This window comes from Podarcis filfolensis, assembly GCF_964270895.1.
Source record: "Podarcis filfolensis genome assembly, chromosome: 10".
Taxonomy (NCBI): domain Eukaryota; kingdom Metazoa; phylum Chordata; class Lepidosauria; order Squamata; family Lacertidae; genus Podarcis; species Podarcis filfolensis.
In genome coordinates, this window is record NC_139612.1 from 51,634,421 (window position 1) to 51,659,627 (window position 25,207).

Consider the following 25,207-nt stretch of genomic DNA (forward strand, 5'->3'; position numbering starts at 1 on the left):
GATAAAAGTGTAGAAGAATCAGCAAAGGTTCACATAGAACAGGCACCCCCAAACTCAGCCCTCTAGATGTTTTGGGACTACAGTTCCCATCATCCCTGATCACTGGTCCTGTTAGCTAGGGAAGATGGGAGTTGTAGTCCCAAAATATCTGGAGAGCCGAGTTTGGGGATGCCTGACATAGAAGAATGTTGTATATCACACCACAGCACTTCCTTTAAGTGAGCAGCATTTTTGCATTTCCAGTTTTTTCTTAAAACACCAACCACGCAGCAAGAGGAACGGTTGCAAATATGCCCTGATAAAAAGTTTGGAAACCAATACATACCAGGGAGGTTAACTGTTTGTTCTTGAGGTAGGTTTCAATGGCACTGTTGCTTGGGGCAAAAATGGTATAAGTGGTAGCAGCTTCTATTTCACTTGCCAGATTATATTGCTGTTGTAATGAGAGAAATGAGTTGTTGTTTTTTAAAAAATGGACTGTTACCTATTATCTGCATGGCAGTTCACATAAAAACATGGATACATGCAGTAATGCATGGCACTTCTCAAAAAGGCATGAATACTTACAATAACGTAACCCCTGAAAATGGAGTAATCTGGCATCTGTTCTAAGCGGGCAAGCAGTTTGGGCAATGTGCCACTGACTCCCCGAAGGGGTGTCAGAACCTGCAAACGAAAACACGAGGCCAATTTTAAACAGCAGGCACAGTAGCGCAAAGCATTTAAAACAATATCAACAATATAAAAACAAAATAATTTTGAGAAACTGTATTTTTTTCCGTTTTACATGATGTTAAGTGGCCAATCTAGAGGGAGGGAGGGAGGGAGAAAAACACCAACTCAATATTTTAAACATTTAGTATTTTTTTTATCTCAGTTTCCTAACTATTAATAATAAGGAAGCAAATACCTTATCAATTACATGTATAATCCCATTTGTTGCTGCAATATCACCTGCTACGATGTTGGCTCCATCAACAGAAAAATTCTGGAAAGCAAGGGGGGGGGAACCATTTATGTAAATAAAACTACCAGGTTTCAAATCACAGCTGGCTTAGGACCTGTGATCTCTCAGGCCCAAAAGCCAAATGCAGCCTTCTAGGTCTCTTTGTGTGGCTCTTGGAAGACTCCCCTGATTTACCCCCCACCCCCAGAGCCTTTGCCAAGCATTTTCCAAAACAATATGACAGCTGAAACACATTTGAAATTCACACGTCTCCAATTTTTGTGATGTAGTTCTCCAATCAGTGTTTACAAACATTCACATATTAGGGGAAAGTGTGCATTCAGATGAATACACATAGTGAAAATACCATGCAGAAATACATTGTACTTGGAGAAATTGCCTGCAAAAATGTGTCAGAATTACATACAAAAATGTGTTTATTGGGGAAAATTAACATTGAAATTCTTCAATGAAGATTCTTTTTTCTTTTTTTAAAAAAGCAGATTGCTGCAGAAATGTGGAGAACTGAAATTCAGATTGGAAAAATGAGAAACAGAGAACAGGAACTGACAGCCCCTTCCATACCTACTACTAGATAAAAATTACACTCATAGTGTTTGAGGCCCATACTAGCGAGTTCTTACTCCCTTGCTCAAAACAGGGGCATATTCAAACACAAGATGATATCTGATTAGCACATTTCTCTTGGCACACATAAGAACAGCCTGTGAGTGAGAGTACAGGTGAACTTACTCCGCTTTCTTTGGACAAAGCCAGGAAGTTTCCAAGCAGAGATGTTGCCAGCCCACTGGATGACGACAAGGTTTGGAGGTCAGAAACTGTGTATGCTCCCTGTAATACATGGTGCCTAACAGAAATGCAAGTTAGGTTCAAATGATGTGAAAGTTATGGCTGCTCAGATTTTCTTACAACAGAAACCCAATTCTCTTTCAAAGACCATTTGAGCCAGGAGCAGTTAATATGTTAATAGGTTAGGAGGTGCTTCCCTTTCCTACACAGCTGCTGGCAATTTGTTTCCTGGAACTATTTGGGAGGGACCAATTACATAGTTCCTAATCTTCCTCCATGCCACCTGAGTGATGGAGAATCTGCTGGTCCTCCACATGCCGTTGGGAGTTCAGTAACTCTATTGGCTCCATTGGCTGGGGCTGATGGGAAATGGAGTCCAACTGCATCCCTGGTATAAACAATGCAGGTGAGTGGCTTCCTTGCCATTGCTGTCAATATACAGATTGCTTTTCAGTCAGGTGGCTAACATGTAAAGCTGAACAATACTCCTCCAACTTTCATAGTTGTGTAGAAGATAGTTGCTGTGTTTATTTCAGCATTGGAAACCAGAATCACTTCACTGATTGTGGAGTAGATGGAGCAGCTATTGCATAACCAGTGGATATATGGCAGTTGCATTGTCATTATGCATGTAGAAGGAGTTGTGTCCTGGATTCAAATCAAGACACCAGTGAAAACTCATTGGATGAAGGAGGCGCCTGCCCCAGTGACAAAAAATCACAGGATGTAGGACAAGTATTAGGGGCTGGAAGACTGGTACAGAAGGGGTTGTGAGTATATTGGCTAGTTTTCTTAAGTGAGTTAATTTTTTTTAGCACTCGCTCATAATGTGTAAACCTCGGCTCTGATCATGCCCCTTGGTACAGAAGGCTATCACAGTAATTAAGAAGACAATTCCGGTAAAGGATAAAGTACTTTATAAATGCATTTAAATGGAATGGCAAGGGTGAAAAAATGTTTGACATACTTTATTAGAGTTTGGATGTTGTTTTTTGACATCCAGAAATTTCTCTCCTCTTGGTCCATGTTTTGAATTGCTTGCTGAGAAGGCACAAGGAGGGTTAGATTTGCTGCATCTGCCAGTAATGTCTTCACTGCAGCTGCCTAAATCACAAGACAAAACACATTGCCATTAATTTGTTAATATTGTAAGCTCTTCTATGGACCAGCATCAGTCTTTGGCTGATGCCAACAGTGGAAGGACTTCATCTTCTGAAAAGGAGTCTAGTTATCAGGTTCAGAAAAGGGCAAGCAAAATCATCTGTGGGGATAGAGTAAATTCCCTTTGAGGAATGTTAGTTTTTTTGTTTTAGTTTTGAAAAAGGTAAGAACGGACGTGATCGAGGTGTATAAAATTATGCATGGTGTGTGGAGAAAGCAGAAATACATTTTCCTCCCTCTCTTATGATACTAGAACTCATAGACATCCAGTTAAGCTGAATGTTGGAAGAATCAAAAGGACAGGCAAAAGGAAGAGCTCCTTCACTCCCACAAAAAGTAGTGATGGCCACCAACTTGGATGGCTTCTAAAGAGGATTAAACAAGATTCATGGAAAATATCAGTCGCTACTAGGCTAGCCATTGTGGCAATGATCTACCTCCACTGTCTGAGGCAGTAGGCCTCTGAAAGCCAGCAGCTAGGAACCACAAGTGGGGAGAGGGCTGTTGTGCTCAGGTCCTGATTTCAGGCTTCCCATAGGCATCTGCTTGGACACTCCGTGAACAGGATGCTGAACTAGATGGGCTTTTGGCCTGATCCCTAAGGCTCTTCCTTTGTTCATGAGCAAACAAACACGTTGCAACCCAGAGGCTGGCTGAGGGGGTCTTTGAAATGTGCATAATTGCTGTCCCATCGGTGGGACAGCACTGAGGAAAGCTCTGCTGATGCAGATGTACTACGCAGTAATGGGAGGACAACATTTGTATCTCTAAGATGCAAAGTCTCCTTGTTTCCCTGACGTGGCCCTACAGCTGGCATAGTTAACTTCCCTCCCACTGGTGTTAATAGGGGCCAAATGGGGAAATTAACGTTTGTCAGTGGGAGGGGGGGGGTGTGAAGCGACCCCCTCCTGTCCTGACCATAGCTGACAATGTTTCCCTTTTTTAAAGGGAAATTCCCGTATTCCGAATAGGATTCCTCGCAAGAAAAAGGAAAAGTTGACAGCTATGGTCCTGACTGCATCTCATGCCAGTAGGATATCGGAAGTGGCAGCAGCTGCGCCACAGATTCTCTCCCCGCCCCCCCTCCACAGGAATTGCTCTGGTCACGTCTTTTGATATATTTTTAGAAGAGGTACTCACACCAACCCACTCATTAAATCCAGCTGCTTCCGACAGAGAAGACAATTCCTGAGCAGAGAGAGAAAGAAAGATAAATGACATGTACAGATGGCCCACAGTTTAGTGGATGAGCCCATGCTTTCCAAGCACATGGTCTCAGTTTGAAGTCCCTGGCATCTCCTGTTTTGCAACAATGGAATATTTTGCATCTCATTTGTATGAAGATGTAAGATGACAGCTGGTATATTGATAATGCTTCATCTGCAATATGCTTTTATATAAGTTAATAGTTGCTGTGAATTAACCTGAGCCCATACCCTTGCTTCATGTATACAAACATATTGTGATGGTAGTTGGAACCCTATTGATACTGTAAATTTGCTTTTGCAGTTCTTCCCCCAGATTTTATGTATGTGTGAGTTAACATGGTAGTTATTGAAAATAGCTATACCTATTGTGGTGCTGGTTGTATTCATTTTTAGGATGTATTGCATGTACTTTAGAAATGATAAAGGTAATTTTATTTAATATTATCACCTTGCTCTTAATTGACATGATACTGTTTCCTGGCAAATAAAGCATAAAAACAGTGAGTATAAACTTCCTCTAAGAAGGGGTATTTGTGCCACGTGCCTCTGTTACATGGTGGCATTTGTAATGTAGAAGCTGAGATATTGGTCATAATCATTTAGGCAAGTGTTAGGTTCCTACGCACCTCCGCTGCATTTCCATAGCATATGCTGCCGTCTCCCTCATAGCCCTTTGAACACACACATTCCCAGACTCCAGAAGATGTGAACTGACAAACAGCCTGTTAGAACAGGGAAATAATAATCAAACACCTAGCCACCTGTGTATTCTTCCCAATGCAATATGGTTTTGCAGCATAAAAGGCTTTTGCGCTTACATAACTGGTGGGGCCCTAATTTCTGAACGCATTTCTTCTGAACAAATACTTAAAAGTACACTTTTGGGTGCTTCCAGACTGTTTTGCAGGAAGGATTCAAGTGCATACTGGAACTTTAGTTTTGCATTGTTACAGTGGGCTAAACAATTCTGTCACTCTAGTGCAACAGATTCACTTTAAAGAAGAACCTGGCATTTTGCAGTTTGGAAAGTGATGAGAAAATGCATTGAAAAGTGTGTGACAAACAAATTAATACCAGGAAGACCAACACCCAACAAACAAATCAGAATAAATGCAAACTAATGTTCACTGTTGTGTAACAGGCCACAAACAAGTTGGAACAAATGTTCAGTAAACATTATAACCTCTGCATAAGCTTTGTGCAAGAAAATCAAGATCAATACTAAAAAAAAAGATATTTAGAGGTGACCTTTGTTTAAGTGCCAGTGAAATCAACTAATTAACATCTAGTGTACAGTTATCTACATGGGAAGCAAAGCCACTGTAAAGTAAATCCTTTTAATTCAAATACACTAATTAAGGTGTTAGTTGCAAGAATTATTCAGCTAATGCTTAGAGCTCTATTATAAGATTGGGAGGGGAGGAATAATCAGCCTCTGTTGTGAAAGCCACTATTCTGTTTTGTCTCAACAGAGTCTGCACAGAAGTACTCAGTGAATTATTATTTGTTTGCCCTGCTCTTTGGATAACAGTTGTTAATTTAGGGCTACTGCAAATGTGGCATTCATCTTATATTGGTAATACCTCCGTACAAAGTGCCAGAGAGGGAGGTGACCTGTCAGATAAATTTTAAGTGAGACTTTTCTATTGCCACTTGATAAATAAGAAGGGAAGGTGGTGAGGCAGAGTTCAAGGACTTGTGTGGTTTGCAGAGTTGGCAGGAGGCATCTAGACCACATCATGCTCCTGAATGTTTTTGTTTAGAATATAGCTTGCTTTGACCAAACCCAATCTGATATCAAACCATGGAGTCCTAAATTGATCCCAAGTCTCTCCAGTGCAAGTTCAGCATTAAAGATGGAAAGATCTGTCAGTTTCTGTTCTCTCTGTTGTTTATTTTTCCAGTCTTAAATTCAGTTCTCCGCATTTTTGAAGCAATTTGAAATTTAGTTTTCTTTAAATCCTCATCCTTCAGCATTTTAATGCAAATTTCTCCTAATAAACATATGTTTATATGTAGTTTTGACTAATGTTACATTTTTGTAAGCATTTTCCCTAATACAATGCATTCTTGTATGATATTTTCATTAATATGCACATTTTTATTCCCATTTAATGCACATTTTACCTCTATATATGTGTGTGCACTTTAGTAAACATAGGCATTGTAAAATTATCTGAATTTTGTAAATGTTGAAGGGTTCCTTGTTTCATTTCTCTGGAACATGCAAATGTGATAGGTTTGACTTTAAATGCAAACTGACTTGAATTTCTCCCCTTTCCTCGTTCAGCACTGTTGTATCACACGAGGCCTATTCTCAAGCAGCATCTGAACAGGCTGTTTGTCAGTCATGTAAGAAGTGGGCACACTGAGATATGAATCTACCATGTTAAATGGCAGGTGTAGAATGACTACCTGTTTGCTTGAAAAAGTATGCCTCTCTAAAAAGAATGAGGAGCAATGAGGCCTTCAACAGAGTGCATTGTTGGTTGTGAAATTTTACTCTAAACCAGTGGTGGGGAATCTGTGGCCCTACCTAAGTTGCTGGACTACAACTCCCATCATCCCTGGTTGGTAACCACACTGACTGTAATGCTGGAAGCTGGAGTCCAACAACATCTGAAGGCATACAGGTTCTGGCATACAGGGCCCCCATGCTGGCTGTAAACAATCTCCCACAATCACAAACATGCATAATTTCAATTAAGGTGTAAGATTTACTAAGATAAGTTCTCCAGGGGTAAAGTGACAGCCACTGGCAGCCTCATTACTGTGATCCCACAGGACACAGTAAGTGTGTTCTTGAGGATACAGCACCATATTACTAATTGGCTGGAGCTGAGAGTGAATTGTTTGGCAATAACTAGCATCCCAAAATCTACTATACTGATGCTAAAACAGAAAATTTAATTAAGTTGTAAGGACTAGAGAGCCTCAAAGTTAGACCCATTGAGAGTAAAATGTTAGTGATTCTCTGAAAAATAATATAATGCTTATTTTAGTATATCTTTATTATAAAAACCTTTGCAGAGTTTGGACAATTTTGTAAAGTGAATTACTCACCAGTGGATGGCACTTTCCATTTTGTTCTGAACAAGAGTTTATCAGTTCACATTCATATCCATTTCCTCGAAATCCCTCCTTACATTCACAATCATTCTGTATTGTAGGGGGAATATGAAATAAAATTATTCACTTGAACTGTTCAACTCCTATGCAACCTCTGTCAATAAAAGTTTAAAATGAAGCCATGCTAGGCTCCTTTGGGTGGAAGGATGGCATATAAATTTAATAAATAACCTAACCTAACATAAAGTGCAATAGTGCCTGTTCAATAGATGATGCTTGGAGTCAACTCTGGGCATCATCTTTAAAATCCTAGACAGTTTAGAACCAGGGTACCTAAACAACCACCACATCCCCCGTGAACCTTCTGTGCACGCAGGCAATCAGGGCAGTTCCTTGTCTCTGTTTGGCCACTGTCAGATGCCAGGTTGGTGTGTATGTGAGAATCAGGGCATAGTAACTCACCAATTCCGGAACATCCTTCCCCAAGATCCCCTTGATTATGGTGTTTTCAAATTATTTATTGTCAATGAATCTATGGGCTTGGTTGATTTCTGGATTGTGTGTTTAAAAGACACTTGATGGTTTAAGATTGCTTTTAACAATTTAACAAATCTGATGTTAAAGACAGGCTCAGTAAACAATTTGACAACCGGAAGCTTGGGGAATCAGAATGAAGAATAATAGCCATGAGTCACGGTTTTCAAACATCTCGACTGCAAAACGTTTTGGAAGCTGAATGCTGAAAACCCAGAAGTGTTTCTGTTTTCGAACATGCCTCAGAAGACAAACGGCTTCCGAGGTGTGTTTCTCAATTTTCCTCATTGAACTTACTGGCAGCCCTTTGACCGTCGGTTTTGGAATGTTTCGGAAGTCAAACGGACTTCCAGAATGGATTACGTTTGAAAACCGAGATTCCACTGTAATAAAAATATCAGGGCCAACCCAGCCATTAGGCAGGGTGAGGCCTCTGCCTTAGGTAGCAGAAGCGCCTGAGGCAGCACCCTGCAGGTGCCCCACCCGCCCCACCACTTCCTCTAGTGCTGGAGAAGTGGCACCAACATTGGCCCTGATCTGGGGCGAGATCTGTGCAAGATCTCCCTCCAGATTGTGCAATCTTGCCTGAAACTGGTGCCGATAGCATCACTGCTTCTCCATCAGCACCAGATGCAGCAGGGGGCATGGTGTCAGCAGCAGAGTGAGTAGCGGAGGCAGCGGTGCTGACAGTAGTGGCAGGGTGGCATTGAATATATGCGCTAATGAACGAGCTACTAACTGCATGTCATTTGGACTGCATTATTACCGCAAAGGAAGTGAGAGCTGGACCACAAAGAAGGCTGATCGCCGAAGAATTGATGCTTTTGAATTATGGTGCTGGAGGAGACTCTTGAGAGTCCCATGGACTGCAAGAAGATCAAATGCATCCATTCTTAAGGAAATCAGCCCTGAGTGCTCACTGGAAGGACAGATCGTGAAGCTGAGGCTCCAATACTTTGGCCACCTCATGAGAAGAGAAGACTCCCTGGAAAAGACCCTGATGTTGGGAAAGATTGAGGGCACAAGGAGAAGGGGACGACAGAGGGCGAGATGGTTGGACAGTGTTCTCGAAGGTACAAACATGAGCCTGACCAAACTGCGGGAGGCAGTGGAAGACAGAAGTGCCTGGGGTGCTCTGGTCCATGGGGCCATGAAGAGTCGGACACGACTAAACGACTAAACAACAACATTACTGCAAAACTCAAGAACCAGTTTATTAACTATTGAGCTCATTGGCTGCCGTTGTTGTTGCTACCACATAAAGAAAGATTACAGAAGATTCGCACAGTGCAGAAGTTAAGAGGAAGTTTTAACTCACCTGACCAGGACCTATATATAGGCAAGTAGCATTACTATGACACCCTCCAAAATTTGGCAACAGACAGTTGTTGATTTCTGAACAGTCTTTGCCATTTCCTGTCCATCCTGGCTGGCACACACACTCATGGGTCCCAGGGCCAGTCTTAACACATTCTGCCTGCAGGTATATGGAAAGGACATACCAGAGTTACAGCCTGTGCATTGTAATGTGGGAAGGACAGAGTTCAGGGGAAGATTCTGCATGTTTATTTTAGTAATACAGACCAATGTGGATAGGTGAATATTTCACCCACAATTTCTGCAGCCTAAATCTAACTATTTCCGCAGTGATAAATGCAAAGACTTCATCAACATTTCACTTACGATTTAGCACAATTATTTTTAGAACATAATATGAAACCTGTTGGGTCAATGGACCAATGGACCAACCATTTTAACTGGGAAAGATATTTACTTACGAGAGATGTTCTTAATTTGGATAATTAAACTCAGAATTTAAATACGTTAAGAGAGGCCAAGGAATTTTGTACTTACATTAGCATTGCAGCTGTGTGGAATTAAATTAGCACAAGGATCTACTTCGCTGCAAATTATTCCATCTCCTTCATATCCCGGCTTACAAATGCAGCTAAAATTTGCATCAAAGCATGTGAAATTAATAGTCATGACAGTTGTAAAATGAAGCCAAAATTATGTTTCTATCACAACGGGCAGCAGATCTGTATGACCACAGGTAGAGATCTTTCCTAACCCTAGAAACACTGGAAGCTGCCTTATATTGAGTCAGAGAAGTGGTCCATCTACCTCAGTATTGCCTACACTGACAGACAGTGGCTCTCTAACAACAACAACAACAACAACAACAACACCCTGTCCATCTGGCTGGGTTTCCCCAGCCACTCTGGGCGGCTCCCAACAGAAGATTTAAAACATGATAAAACATCAGACATTAAAATCTTCCCTAAACAAGGCTGACTTCAGATGTCTTCTAAAAGTCAGATACAGTGGTACCTCAGGTTAAGTACTTAATTCATTCCAGAGGTCCATTCTTAACCCGAAACTGTTCTTAACCTGAAGGACCACTTTAGCTAATGGGGCCTCCTGCTGCTGCCGGGCCGCTGGAGAACGATTTCTGTTCTCATCCTGAAGCAAAGTTCTTAACCCGAGGTACTATTTCTGGGTTAGCGGAGTCTGTAACTTGAAGCGTATGTAACCTGAGGTACCACTGTAGTTGTTTATTTCCTTGACATCTGATGGGAGGGCGTTCCACAGGGAGGGTGCCACTACCGAGAAGGCCCTCTGCCTGGCTCCTTGTAACCTCACTTCTTGCAGTGAGAGAACTGCCAGAAGGCCCTCGGAGCTGGACCTCAGTGTCTAGGCTAAACAGTGGGGGTAGAGACGCTTCTTCGGGTATCTCTAAAGTTGCAGATTGGATATGCCAGGGATTGAACCTGGTACTGTCTGCATGCAAGGCTTTGCCACTGCTGCCGAAGATTCTTTAACTGCAGGTTCCAGTTGAATCCTAACCTGTCTGTATGTGTGAAGCGCATGCTCTGTCACCAACGACGGCCCTTGATCGATTCTCCAGTTAAAAATCTTAAGTAGCACAACTGGGAAGGGGCAGGTGGTATTCAAATTCGTTTTACTCTGAGCCTTTATAAAAATGAATTGGCAAACCAATTGGGACAGTGTTACGGGGCTGCCAGGGAATGCCCCGGAGCGAGGGAGGGGGAAGAACAGGAGCCTTTAGAAAAGACAGGAGAAGGGGAGGAGGACAAGCAAGCGGAAGGAACTCAAGCGGGGAGGACGCTCCCTGATGCTAGAGAGCAGCAACACTACTCAACCAGTTCAGGGACAGAGAGAAATTCGATGCCCATTCCATCAGCACAGGACAGGAGGGGGTTAAAACATAGGGAACAAAGGAGGCGCTTGGGGCTTTTCAAGCTCCTGTGCTGGAGGTGGAGCCGAAAGCTCCCACCTCCTGGATCTGCTACCGAGGATTCGGATGCATGAAGCTATGTTCTGTACCTTCTATATACGTATGTAAATAAAGACTGTAAATATATCTCTGAGTGAGTGCAGGTATTCCTTGTGAAAGGCTTCCAGACCCATCACAGACAGTCGAGGCCAGGAAGATGCAGAAGGCACCACATTCACTCACATAGAGGATGACAGGTGGGGAGACGTGTGCCGACACATACTCCTTATAGTTCCCCGAGTGGTATAAAAATGATCAGTATAATGGGCCTACCTCATAGCACCATTGGTAAACTGGCAATCGGCATGTGCATGGCAGAACTGAAGAAAAGTCCCACATGGAAACACCTGTGTGTCACATAATTTTCCAGCATATCCACTTTTGCATGAACCAGCAAGGCAGATCCCATCACTGTCTATTTGGTTGTCACACTTACCATAAACACACATACATTCTGTGGAAGATTGGGGGAAATAAATGCCAATGAGAGGAATATATATAGAGAGAGAGAGAAAGAGAGAGAGATATCAGACCCATTTAAAAAAGGTAATATATGTGTTGTTGTTGCAAATAAAATCTCAGCTAGTCTCAGTGGCGTAGCGTGGGGGGTGCAGGGGGGGCGGGCCGCACCGGGCGCAACATCTGGGGTTAGGGCAAATCCATGGGTTAAGGGGCGCAAATCCACGGGTTAGGGGGCGCAAATTACTTGCCTTGCCCCGGGTGCTGACAACCCACGCTACGCCACTGGCTAGTCTTTCATTTTCCCATTTTTCTTTTTTTTTAGCAATAAACAATGAAATAAAATTAGAAGAGACTGTTAGAATATTTTAACTGCCACAACCCCAGATGCCAGGAGTGACCAGGACACCAAGTCAGAGGCTACTGTGTTATCAGTTAAGAAACTGGACTGGGTACCTGGACCTGGCTCTGACGCTGGTGATCATGGGCAGTGATGGAGCAAAAATTAGATTGTTAACAGTTAAAGGTGAATCTACAAATCCACACTTTCTGAAACCACATGCAAACTGAAACTCAGGTGCCCTTCAAAATTCACCCTTCTTTGAATTTTGTGGTGGTTTTTCAGCCAAGTAATGTGTACAAAAATGTACATACTAAAGCGTGCATGAAATGCATATATAACAGATAAAAATGTATTATATTAAGGAAAATTGGTTTGCAAAAATGTGTACATTAGGCAAAATTGCATACAAAAAAATCGTTTAACAACAGAAAATCACACTAAAATGCTGATGAATTGTCATGAGAATCTTTTTTTTTTTTTTTGACAACTGAATCTAAGATTGGAAAAATGAGAAACTGAGAGAAATGAAAATGATAGATCCATTCATCCCTATCTGTGAACTAGAGGCTGGCAGGCCAGAGCCCACTGAACAAGATCCCACAGCACCAGGCCCATAGAAACTGAGCCAGGCCCCTCACTGATGCTTTCCCCTGGGCACAAAGAACTAAGGACCTCCCAGTTCAGCTGCACAGGAAGCACACCAGGCAGGAGTTTATGGAACTCAGAAGTGCTTGTCTTCAGGTCAGAGGCTTTCTTTGCCATGAAATTTGACTAAGGCTTAAAATATCCAGGGAAGAGAGAAACTGCGGTGCTTACTTTTGTCACAGTGTGGTCCATATTTGTTTGGGTTTGAACAGAACTGGCAGTGTGATCCTTCAAATTTCCTATCACAAACACAAGTCCCATTCCCTTTCATGCCATCCATACACTGCAAAGTGGAACAAACATATTTGAAATTATACATTGAAATTCACATGTAAATATATCAGAATGGTATTTCTGTTGGGGAAATGTGTCTTACACCTTCCTACAAGATACCAGTTCCCTCTGTCATTTCCAGAGCCACTTTAAACACCCAGATGGAGTCCAAAGAGAAAAGCAATATTTACTGATAAGAACTAAACAAAACAGTGTATCATTTGAGAAGAAAGGAACAGAGATGCTTTGTATTTCTCAGTTCATGCCTTAGACATAGCAGGGAGACAGTCAACCAAACATACAGAGGAGAAACTCTCACAGGATTACATAGCCAGTCAGAATTCTTGCTACCTCTGCAGACATCATGCCATTCTTCCTGGTTGGTAAGCAACACCTCTACCCAGCTCCCACTTGGTTTTTTACTATACCACTAACAGAATTATCACTTAATTTACAAACTGAATGTTCCCTGCTGTTTTACTTTCAATGCCTCTGACTTTTTGTTAGTAAGAAGCAGACAGATGGGGTCTGACTAGGGGCAGACTGAGGTTGGTGGGGCAGTGCCCCATTAGCCCTCACTGTGTGATCCAACCCCTCATCCCATTAACCTGAGGTTTGAAAGCTAGACATTTTGAACAGTGGCCCAGGGTCCACAACATAGCCTATTCTATGATGCTAAGAATGTGAGCTTATTTACAGTCCTCAGCTTGTGATACATGAAGTGATATAAATTTACTTTGGTGCAAGATGCAGATGGTGAAGTATCTCTACTATGCATTCAGTTTTCCTTTGGGTGTTCAAGGAGGTGTGGGCATTTTTTCATGCAACACCTCATGCCCTGCATGAAAACTGACCCTGTCATGAATCAAGCAGGTATGCTGAAAAACGCCAAAGTCAACTGACATCTCAACAAAAGCAAACGGTTTCATAGGCCTATTTACTAGACTTCAACAAAGGAAATGGAGACCGGTTGACACTGAAAATATTTCTTTCTTTTACCTGTCCATTTCCTGAGCAGGGATTGGAAAAGCCACCAGGGCACTGATTGCAATCTGGGCCAAAGAATCCTTTGCAACACTTTGGCTCCTGCAAAATAAGCAAACATTTCCTCATGACAAAAGAAAAAGGAGCAGCACGCAAATTTGTTAAGAGCAGGCCCATGCAGATTGGGGGTGGGGTGAGCTGGGTACACTTGCCCCAGGCATTGGAGGGCTAAGCCAGCGGGGGTCACCACCAGAGGCCTGCCAGATTCACACTGTCATGCCAAGAATGCTCTGTGTCTCCCAGCTACCCTGGGCTCCAGGCAAGCTTTGAACAGGCCTGGGCATTCATTAAGAGTACAAGAAGGCTGTAGCACTGTTTGTAATATCTGCTATACCTTTCTTGTGCTGTATTAGCTTTCTCTTGCTGTTGCCTACTGCATAGGAACACAGCCAGCTGCTGTGTCAGGCCAATGGTCCATCAACCTCAGCCCACACTGACTGGCAGCAGCTCTCCAAGGTTTAAGACATCTGAAGGCAGCCCTGTTTAAGGAAGCTTTTAATGTTTGATGCATTACGGTATTTTAATATTTTGTTGGAAGCCGCCCAGAGTGGCTGGGGAAGTATAAATCGGCGGGGTATAAATAAAAAATTATTATTATTATTATTATTAGATGGGGCCAGCCCTACCTGGAACTGTTGGGGATTGAACCTGGGACATTCTGCATGCAAGCCAGATGCCCTACAACTGAGCTACAGTCTTTGCTATGGTCCTCCCTAATGCTTTTTGCTATTGCTCTTGGGTCTCCTTAATGGCTCTATAATGGCTCCTGGATCCGTGCTGCTGTTGTGATCACTAGACGCATTTGTGAAAATAGATACCGTATATACTCAGAATGTTTTTGTATGCATGATGTCTGGGGTTTTTTATGTGCTTTATTACCTAAGTCTTCAAGAAGCGAGTACAAAAAAAATGAAGATGTTCTATTAGTTGTGGCAAAAGTTCATGTAGACCACTGTTGTACAGTAGTAAGTAGTTGCTGGTGCTATCAGCAGTTTTATAGGAAGCTAGCAGAAATGTAATTTGCATCTCTCACCTTTTTTGTTACATTGCAGTATTTAGCACACCCATATCTGAGAAAGCTCTGTTCGTGGTAAATGCATCGATTCCTTGTGAAAGCCTACAGTATTAAAAAAAAAACCCACACATTAAAACAAACCACCCATAACCAACACTGTGCTCTATGGAAAGCAAACAATGATGTTAATTTTGCTGGAGAGCAGATTGCATTCATAATATGCTGCTTGTTTTTATTCTTTTTATAATAACACAAATGCTGTTAATACATTTTACCGAAATGCATGTAGAAGGAAATCTTTTGTCGTTTATAAATTTATTTGGTGATTGGACAGATAATAAGTTTACTTACAACAGGTTTTGAATTTTCTGGACAACTATTCCTGTGTAGTGCTGGGCATTTTCCACAGGTACCCTGAAACAAACGGAACAATTATAGTTTATGAAGATACAGTTTTGCCTCACAAAGCAGAATTACCAGTAGGTTTTTATGTGAGTTCCAGTTATCACAAAGGGCTCCTGTGTTTGCAGAAAGGAATATGTAGGCCAATTAGCTCCCTCTGTTGGGCTGGCATGGACTGGGAATTAGGTGCGAAGGAACTCTATACATCAGGTGTAGCCAACATGGTGCCCTCCATATATTGCTGGACTACAACTCCCATCATCCCTCTCCATTGGCTATGCTGGCTAGGGCTGATGGGAGATGGAGTGCAACATCTGTTGACTAGCTCTGCTAGAGCAGTTATTGGATACTACTTTTTACTGTTTTGTTATGAAGAGCCTTACCATCTTAATTTCAATTCTCTCTTCATCACATCTGTGTGGCAGAATTGGGATTATGGAGGGTGGTATAAGAACGCCAGAAAATGTGTAAATTCGGCCATTTTTTGCAGCAATGTCTGCTTCTTCTATAGGTTTGCCATTCACCAGGATTTGTCCCTGCATAAATAAGAGTTATTTATTTTGAAATTAGATGCCAGTACTTCAAAATGTTTTCATTGTATTATTTGACAATATCATGCATCCTTGCTTCTGTACTTGTTTGCATTCTTCATAATCAGGACCTCTTACAGCTGTTATTGTTTTAATCCAACTAAACAGTTTCTTGGAATTTCAAAGCAGTTACATGAATAAGTGGAATAAAAAGAAGGCTTAATTTTCAAATCTGTGTGAAGGTTTAATCTTTGCCAGGACTCTGCAGTGCTTCAGTCCTGAATCTTTTTTTGTTTGTTTATGGGAATTTATCTCCCATACCAAGTATTATCAATAACACATTTTTGCCTATATTTTTTCATATATATTTAATTATCCTTGCAGTATGTCTAGAGAGAGTATGCTTCTGATGAGCGTTTCATGTGCAGACAAAGTGAGTTTCCTTAGTCAAAGCCACACCAAAGAACAATGTATCTATGGCCAAGGACACAACTTCATGTTCAGCTAATGAGTGGCCAAGTAGACTCCTCCTCTGGTTTAATGGTATTGCAAGGTCAAAAGAAAAGGCCCTATCACCTATACTAGAGCAATATTCTTACACTCCATTCACAGTCTTTCATAAATCCTTATACAGTGGTACCTCTGGTTAAGAACTTAATTCGTTCTGGAGGTCCGTTCTTAACCTGAAACTGTTTTTAACCTGAGGTACCACTTTAGCTAATGGGGCCTCCTGCTGCCGTTGTGCCGCTGCCGCGCAATTTCTGTTCTCATCCTGAGGTAAAGTTCTTAACCCGAGGTACTATTTCTGGGTTAGTGGAGTCTGTAACCTGAAGCATTTGTAACCCAAAGCGTTTATAACCCGAAGTACCTCTGTATATCTCACAAATCTTCAAAGAATCTCCAACATTCAGTCCCATATATTTTTGTCTCAAAGAGCAGCCCCCAAGGACAAAATTGCAGTATCACTATGAAGGAGAGGCACCTTTTCGTTCATATACCTCAAACAGTCCCATATATAATTGTTTACATGTTAAGTGCTGACTATAAGACCTCAAGGTGTCACATCGCTTTCAGAAATATTCCAGATTCAGTCTGTTGAAATAAGAACTGCTATTTGAGACAACTCTGAGAGGAATAAATAGATGTGGAAATAATATCCCTGTAACAAATATGTTAATGTACATTTAGCAGCAGTGTGTACCTCAGAGTATTTGTGAGTATTGCTGCCACTGCTCCACATTAACAGTCAAGGTTTGTACTCATAACACAATGCTAATTTCCACAAGGTATTAAACATTACAATGGTGATATCAGCAGGGTGTGTGGAAAATTTGCTTTGATGTTTCAGTGTTATGTAATGACTGTAAAATCTGTTTCGGCTCGTACATGTACACCCACCACTTGATGGCTGCAGTTATTAAGTGATGAGTTGCATGTGTAAATAAACCATCTGACATCAAACACCACAGACAGAACTTTCATATCATCTCACATCCTCTTAAACATAACCATTTTCAACAGAATCAGGCAAATGGGTTCAACTCGTGAGCTGAAGAAGCAATTTGAAAGGATGAGAGAACAGGTCTTGTTGCTAGAAGTACAACAGCAGAGATAATTCAGCAAGTGACTTGAGGGGTTACTTCTGTTATTGGTTTGAATGGCAGCAGACTCTGAACGGCTTGAGGTTTTAGTCAGCTGGGAGTTAGTTGTCAGTGAGGAAGATAGCAGAGATTTGACAGTTGGAGGCCTGAAATTTGACAATTGGAGACTTTATTCTGGAAAGCAGGAGTTAGCTGTTGTTAACTGTGTGTTAAAAAGTCCACACCTTTCAGAATTCAGAAAACAAAATTTGACTGGATTAAACAGGAAAACAAAATGAATAAATAAGAACTGGCCTTTCTTGTACTTACACTATTGGTGACGTTAAAATAGATGAACTGTTGAGCCATAGTCTTGATGTGCCCTATTGAGATAAGGCTGGCTACCTCCAGCTATAGGGAAGAATAAATAATTCATTTCCCCCCCAAAGCCAAATATTACAATAGGAGCCTTTTTTTTAATTGAATAAAAAATAATTAGCAAAGAGTATTCAAAAAGGAGTCCATGAAAGTATAATGACACTTAAAGGGGTGCACTCACTAGTGCAAGACATTTTGGTGCCTGAAGTGAACCACAAAATGGTGCCAGCCCTCCCCAACGAGGAAGAATGGGTGAGTGAAGATCTAAATCAGGAACAAGGCGGGAAATAAAGATCTACATCGGGATCTGCCACCCCTGTGGATTCTGCCACCTGAGGCAGTCACCTCACCTTGCCTCATGAGTGGGCCAGCCCTGCTCCAAATCATTATAGAACACCTCCCCATACACACAATCTTCTTTTGTGGGTACTGGGACATAAGGATTTCAATAAGTTATGAGGGGCATTGTAGATTTCAGTAGTAAGAAGTAACAAGTGTACTATAATAAGGTAATATCAAATCCAGCACAGATGTCAATTGCACTAACCTGGGTGTGAGGAACAATGTGATACTGAACTAGCTCGCGAAGCTTTCGTGAACCCTGCATAAATAAAGAATGAGCCACATTTATCTGAACAAGCATCCTGCATGGGCATAGCCAGGGCTTTTGTTGGAGGGGTCAGGACTTTTGTTGGAGGGGGGCATAACCAACATGACTGGTCAGTTAGTTAAATATTTCTATTGTTTTACTTGATGAAGGGGAGGGAGCAGCTGCCCCCTTTGGCTACGCCCATGGCATCATGCAATATTTTCTTTTTCATGCCGACCAAAGAAGCGAAATCAATTTGAGCTGTGAGAAGATGCAAAGCACAGTGGCATTCTCAAGCCGCTGGGCTTCTTTGCTCATTTGCTCTCCCCCTCTGACCCCAGTGGAGGTTCTGCAGCTTCCAGAGAAGAGAAACAGCAGCCACTGTTCACTGGCTCAGTTTGGTCAGAGGCGGCTTTAGGGTGGTGTGACCCTTAAGGTCGCACAAGGCTACAGGGGGCGCCAAAACAATATTCAAAAACGGAAACCACTAGGCCAAGGAGGGCACCAAATTTTAATGTCACACAGGGTGCCACTGAAATTTGAGAGCCCAGAGCCCACCACCAGTTTGGTGCTGGGGTAGGTACACTTGCCTGGTGACCCCACAAAGCCTGGCATGGGATCCACCACAGAAATCCAAACCAGTAAGTATATCAGGCCAAGACCATTCACATAAGTAAAAGGGTAATTGTGAAAAAAAGATAAAAAATGTACATTTTTGTCTGATATTTTGTGACAAAACAAAGCAACTGACCAGAGAGTAAATTTCCCTCTAAGTAAATATGCTTAGGATTCTTCTGAAAATTAGCTTTTATTAAGACAACCTGGATGTCTGCTTTTAATCAAAGCATGATATTCAATAGGTGTTTCATGGCCTCGAGTCCTATTCACATCCTTACAGCTGTAGTCATTACAACTAAATATAAGGTCTTCTATATAGCCATTGTGGTACCCCCCATAAGTTGTTGAACTTCCCACCAGTTCCCACCATCCCTTACTATGCAATCCGGAGCTGCTTTGAGTTGGTGTCCAACAACATCTGGAGAGTATCGCATTGGCTATCCTTTTCCTGATTAAATCAACTTGTGGCAGACAAGCTATGCTAGTGGTAAGGAAAGATCCAGAAGCTGACTGAACAATGGAGTGCAAATAGCCAGTAATGCTGTGTGTCATTCTGGGTGGGGGGTGTATACATTTTCTATATTCAAGCTGACCATTGGTTGTGTCCTAGTGGATACTGTTACTACACAAGAACGAATGCCCGTATGTGTTATTTAAAGACTTATACCTTACTTGACAACAGGTAGTCCAGTTCTCCATCTTTCAAGCTCTTCCAAGCATCGTTGGTTGGAATGAAAATTGTATTAGGTCCTGGATGTATATCTAACATTGGTCCCACAACGCTGTTCTATTTTAGAAAGAGTGAGAAGGGAACAGCAGTTTATCTGCATTTTTTTTTTGCAAAAAGAAAATCTTTAAATTTGTGGGGTTTTTTGTTTAAGTCTTACCTCTAGTATGGATCTAAATCTGCTGTATCTCACTTTGCCCTGAAGCAATGCCATTATAGATCTCTAAGAAGACAGAAATAGATTCATCCTACTTTGAATATCAACGGTAACTGAGTGCATCAATTATTATTGTATATGATAGAAATTATTATTTGTATTAAAAGGAATGTAGAGACCTTTGCAAGGCCAGTGGCGGATGTTGGCACCAAAAATTCCAGTGGTGCCCTGTGCAACACCAAAACCCAGTGCCCCCCCGCAACCTCTTGCTTTCCATTGGATGTCATATTTCCTGTGCCCCAGAAGCTCAGTGCCTGGTGCAATTGCACTGGTAACGCTCGCCTAGATCTGCCTTTGGCATGGCTTTATATGAATGACACTGCACAACAGTGCTCAACAGGAAGGAGTGGTAGAGGATGTACTCTGTATGCATAAAGTTCCTAATTCAGTCCCTGGCTTTTCCTGAGAGGTATGAAAAAGATGCATGCCTGGGTGGAACACTAAATTGTGGCTAATCCAAAACAGAAACAGGAGCTTACAATTTCCCCATGGTAACAACAGACAACAGGAGAAGGGAGTGCATAAGTCTTGAGGACTGCTGCTGCCGACCACATAATGCTGAACCGTAGTTTAGCATTAAGTTCAAGCTGGACAAGTATCCCTTAGTCTGACCTCACCAGAGGCCTAGTTTTATAGGGTTGTTTCAAAGTTTTATGCATGAAAAAATCTCTCGGAGCATTTAAAGTACTATATAAATACTACTGTTCTCCAGCTTTATTGCACAGCAGGCATGTCGCAAGAAATGTTTAAATTCATAGGTAAAATCATGGTTCTAAACTGTTATAATCACTTGCCTGTATTTGACCTCACCTCTTTATCACTTTCAAAGCTTGGTTCTGTATTGTCCAGGGCTCTATCAACAATGTGCACAATTCCATTGGAAGCGACAATATCTGCTTGTAAGATTTTCACTTTCTTCTTCCCTCCCTGTAATCTTATTCTAAGTACATTGTCCTAGAAAGGCCCAGAAAATAAATATAGGATTATTTTATCTAACAAGGCACACACTGCTTATGTAACAATAATTGTAGTAGTAGTAATAATAAAAAACATGAGCTGCTATATAAATTGTATGATATTCAGCACTCAAATCTCATTTGACATCAGGCAGGCATCTGAAATAAAATCTAGAATAGGGTAGCCAATAAGCTGCTGTCCAGATGTTGGCAGACTGCAAGCCCCATCAGCCCCAACCAGTACGGCCAGTGGTCAACAATGATGGAAGCTGTAGTCTGCCAACATCTGGAGAGCACCACATTGGCTTACCAGGTACAAGCACACAATGTTCAAGAAGAGGTACAGCCAATAAACTAGTTGTATGACCCATAAGAACTGGGCTTCAAATGACTTTGGACTTCTGCATTTGTGCAGGGCTGACGTCAGCACTAGGCACCCTTGGGCAGCTGCCAATGGACTAGAAATTGTGAGAAATTAGAAGGGCAGATAGACCCAGCTCCCCAGCACTGCATGGGCCACTGTCACTGCAGCCAGGGAAGTCCACCAGAGGATACTTTGCCCAAGGCCCCTTTATGGCAAGGACTATGGCTCAGCAGTAGAGCATCTGCTTTGCATGTAAAACTTCTGAAACACTGGAGAGCTGCTGTCGGTCAGAGTAGACAATACTAAGGTAGCTGGACCAAATGGTCTGATGTGGTATAAGGCAGCCTCCTATATTCCTATATTATACCTGAAACCTACTCTGCATTTGCATCATACTGTGTTATAGCATCAGTTCAACATACCATGACTTTGGATTGTCATTTGATCCTTTAAAAAAACAACAACCAGACCTTTAAGTTTAATAAACTTACACAACGAGCAAAAGAAACCTCTTGTTGATAGGGCATGTATTGATGCAGAAAAGTTAGCACCTCTGGGAGCTGAATAACTAGCTTTAGCTGTCTTATAAAACATTGCTGTATTCTAAATCTGTTGTTTTACCATTTCAAATAGATTTTTATTTGCATTTGATATTGGTTTTGCTGCTGCTGTATTAAGGCTTGCTGCAAACCATTTTGGGGGCCATAGTAGTAGAAAAATGGAGTATAAAATTTATATGTATCATTGTATATCCTGTTTTCCACTACAATGTCCACAAAGTACCTTCCAGTAAGAACACAGTGAAACTAAAATAAAAGGTAAAAGCACAACTTTAAAAAACAACAGCAATAAGCCAAAGTAGTTCACACACAAAACAGTTAAAACTCTGCCAAACAAACCCAATATCAATTTTGCACTTGCTAGTGAAATAGCAGTAATAAAGTGAAAACCATACCTTACCTTTTCATCATTTAATATGACAGCTGGTTTGCCAGTGAGAGTATAAACTGTACTTGTACTATTCAACCCATTCAGATCCAGCTGACCAGCAAGTATGTGGAGCTTCACAAAATACTGGGCACTCTCTTTATTAGAAAGAATGTCTTTAACCTGGAAGATTAGCAGAATGAAGGGAAATGATATTATATAGGTTTCTAATACAAATAATTCTCAATAATGTGGAAAAGGCACCCTAAAAAATTGAAAGGGAGGTAAAAGACTGCATCTAGAGAACGTGTGATTTCCAAGTGCTGGAGAGACCAAACTATGGGGTTAGTAACACATAGGCCGATTGAAATCAATGTGAAAAGTTAGTCATGGTAACAGGATTTTCAAGTCCTACTGATTTCAACAGGACCAAAAGTAATGTAGGCTGCAATCATAGCTTGCCTGGGAGTAAACCCCACTGAATTCAGTGGGATTTACTTCTGACTACACATGACGTGGGTGGCGCTGTGGGTTAAACCACAGAGCCTAGGACTTGCCAATCAGAAGGTTGGCGGTTCGAATCCCCGCGACGGGGTGAGCTCCTGTTGCTCGGTCCCAGCTCCTGCCAACCTAGCAGTTTGAAAGCATGCAGTGCAAGTAGATAAATAGGTACCACTCTGGCCAGAAGCCAGAAGCAGCTTAGTCGTGCTGGCCACATGACCCAGAAGCTGTACTCCGGCTCCCTCGGCCAGTAAAGCGAGATGAGCGCCGCAACCCCAGAGTCGTCTGCGACTGAACCTAATGGTCAGGGGTCCCTTTACCTTTACCTTTTACACATGATTAGGCTTGCAGTCTTAGTCTGGGCCCAAAGTAGTGAAAACAGAAAAAAAATAAAAGGTAACATCTTTTTCCTAATGACAGAGGCCCAAGGAAGCATCCTTCTATTCCTAGGTTCTTGTACAAAACAGAAAAGCATTCTGTTCTACAGTAGTAAAAAAAAATCTAAACGTTTTCAAAATGTTGAATGAACAAAGCTGACAGGTTAGCAGGGATGTCATTGGCACTAACCAATAGGTGAGCATTATACAGACCACAGTAACAAGAGCTACAGCTCAAGCTAGCTAGAAAATTGTGCTGCCCAACCACAAAATAATGTGCTTCACCCAAAAGGATATACAAGCTGAGCAACAGATTTTGGATTGCAGCCATAATATTAATCATACTCAGAGAAGACCTATGAAAATTAATGGACATGACTAATTTAGGTACATTAATTTCAGCAGGCCTATTCCAAAAATAACTTAGTTGAGCACGACCCTTTGGCTTGACTACAACTATTAAGTATCAGTTTAAGGCTGCATATAATTGCTACCCAATAGGGCAAAAAAATTTTGTATTTTATTGTGGATATGCTCAGAACATAAAATATTATGTCATATCACTTCTTTACCAACCTGGTGCCCTCCAGGCATTTTGGATTACAACTTCCATCAAGTCCAGCTGACATGGCAACAGTGGCTGAGGCTGATGGGAGTTGCCACCCAAAACTTCTGCGAGGCATCATATTGATGAAAGGTGCCGTAGAACTAAACAAATATTTATCATTTTTAAAATATGCCATTTTTGAGCACGACACTTACGTTTACTCCTTTGAACCCCTTGCTTGTTGGAACAAGAACTGTAAATGGTCCCAAAGTATTCAGTGGCCATTCGTAGGCATTTTCTTAAGAGGAAAACAGAAAAATGGAACAAAAGAATGAATACTGTAAAATGAATTCTGTATAAGTATTTTTAATGGATTTTTTAAAAAATGCATAGAATAAAGGGAGGCAACTTTAAGAAATGTATCAGAAGAGTACAACCAATTATTAACATTAAAAAAATCAAGGCCTATAGCCAGGGTCGGCTCATCCTGTTTTGCCACCTAAGGCGAAATTTGCTCATGGGCCTCCAAGAGGTAATTGTGTTTATTCTGAAACAGCTAAAATGTTCGTTTTTGACCATCTAAATTTGGGAGGAGTTGATACTACAGCTTTGGAAACTGTAAACACAACAGTTAATTATAGGGGATGGATTTCTTGCTATCTCCCATCAGCAGTTTCCTCTACTGTCCTTATCCATCCTGTTTCCTCCACAAGTTTATAATCTTCTTCCTCCCATTCTCTCTCTCTCTCTCTCTCTCTCTCTCTCTCTCTCTCTCTCTCTCTCTCTGTGTGTGTGTGTGTGTGTGAAGTTAACAGTCCTTTATGCTAAGATAATGCATGTACTTCCCAGCGATGGCATGATGCAAACACTAAGCATCCCATTCAGGTACTTTCTGTTCTGAAACTCAGTGGCAGAATGTATGTTTTGCATTCCCTGGTATTTCCTGGTTCAGAGGGGGAAACTACAGTTCTCAGGACTCTTTGGGAGAAGTAATATGTTTTAAATGGGTGTGCTTTAAATAGATAGTATGGCTGTATCTCTGGATTGCATAGGTTGAGACTGATGGATAGGCCCACAGAGTAGATGGGCGTTGAAGGATCCACCCCAGTTTTATGGATCTGGAGACAAATATAAGGATAAGAGCATATCCTTATATCACATGAATACCTATCTTGATTTAGAACTGGTGTTCTTTCAAAAGACCAGAAGGAAATAGCTAGGGAGAACTCTTCAAGATAACTTGAGGCCATCTGGGTCTCAAATATTTCTCATTTGTGAGTCTTCAGACATTTGCAACACACCCCTACTAACTAAGTTTTGAAATCCAACCTTCTTGGTTGAATGTATCTACATACCAAAGAGTTCTATAGCAGAAATTAGTTTTCCTTGCCACTGCCCTCCAGGTTTGGTGTTCATGTCTCTAATCTGGTCCATGATGTTTCCGTGGCAAATATATCCATCACCTTCATAACCCTTTTGGCATGTACATCTGAGCAAAAAAGCAACAGGTATTGCCGTTTACCAGATGAAGAAACAAACATGAGTAACAGTGTTTTTAACTAAACAATACCATACTGAGTGGTGCTGTGGGTTAAACCACAGAGCCTAGGACTTGCTGGTCGGAAGGTTGGCAGTTCGAATCCTTGTGACGGGGTGAACTCCCATTGCTCAGTCCCTGCTCCTGCCAAC

At 41.6% G+C, this 25,207-nt stretch overlaps 1 protein-coding gene across 2 annotated transcripts in view; it reads right to left on the reverse strand.

The window, feature by feature from the left end:
- STAB2 (stabilin 2) overlaps positions 1–25,207 on the reverse strand; it is a 92,797-nt gene that overhangs the window by 49,136 nt on the left and 18,454 nt on the right. For both annotated transcript variants that reach the window (XM_083574070.1, XM_083574069.1), the window contains exons 10-33: positions 24,874–25,007; positions 23,734–23,816; positions 22,127–22,276; positions 20,657–20,800; positions 19,790–19,852; positions 19,570–19,689; positions 18,243–18,296; positions 17,648–17,728; positions 15,591–15,743; positions 15,157–15,219; positions 14,824–14,907; positions 13,746–13,832; positions 12,645–12,756; positions 11,300–11,480; positions 9,583–9,676; positions 9,047–9,205; positions 7,189–7,284; positions 4,752–4,847; positions 4,058–4,105; positions 2,724–2,860; positions 1,700–1,814; positions 911–988; positions 568–666; positions 326–433 (exon numbers count right to left, since the gene is read on the reverse strand). In XM_083574070.1, the coding sequence (XP_083430196.1) occupies positions 326–433; positions 568–666; positions 911–988; positions 1,700–1,814; positions 2,724–2,860; positions 4,058–4,105; positions 4,752–4,847; positions 7,189–7,284; positions 9,047–9,205; positions 9,583–9,676; positions 11,300–11,480; positions 12,645–12,756; positions 13,746–13,832; positions 14,824–14,907; positions 15,157–15,219; positions 15,591–15,743; positions 17,648–17,728; positions 18,243–18,296; positions 19,570–19,689; positions 19,790–19,852; positions 20,657–20,800; positions 22,127–22,276; positions 23,734–23,816; positions 24,874–25,007 (2,539 nt within the window). The remainder of the gene's footprint in view (positions 1–325; positions 434–567; positions 667–910; positions 989–1,699; positions 1,815–2,723; positions 2,861–4,057; positions 4,106–4,751; positions 4,848–7,188; positions 7,285–9,046; positions 9,206–9,582; positions 9,677–11,299; positions 11,481–12,644; positions 12,757–13,745; positions 13,833–14,823; positions 14,908–15,156; positions 15,220–15,590; positions 15,744–17,647; positions 17,729–18,242; positions 18,297–19,569; positions 19,690–19,789; positions 19,853–20,656; positions 20,801–22,126; positions 22,277–23,733; positions 23,817–24,873; positions 25,008–25,207) is intronic.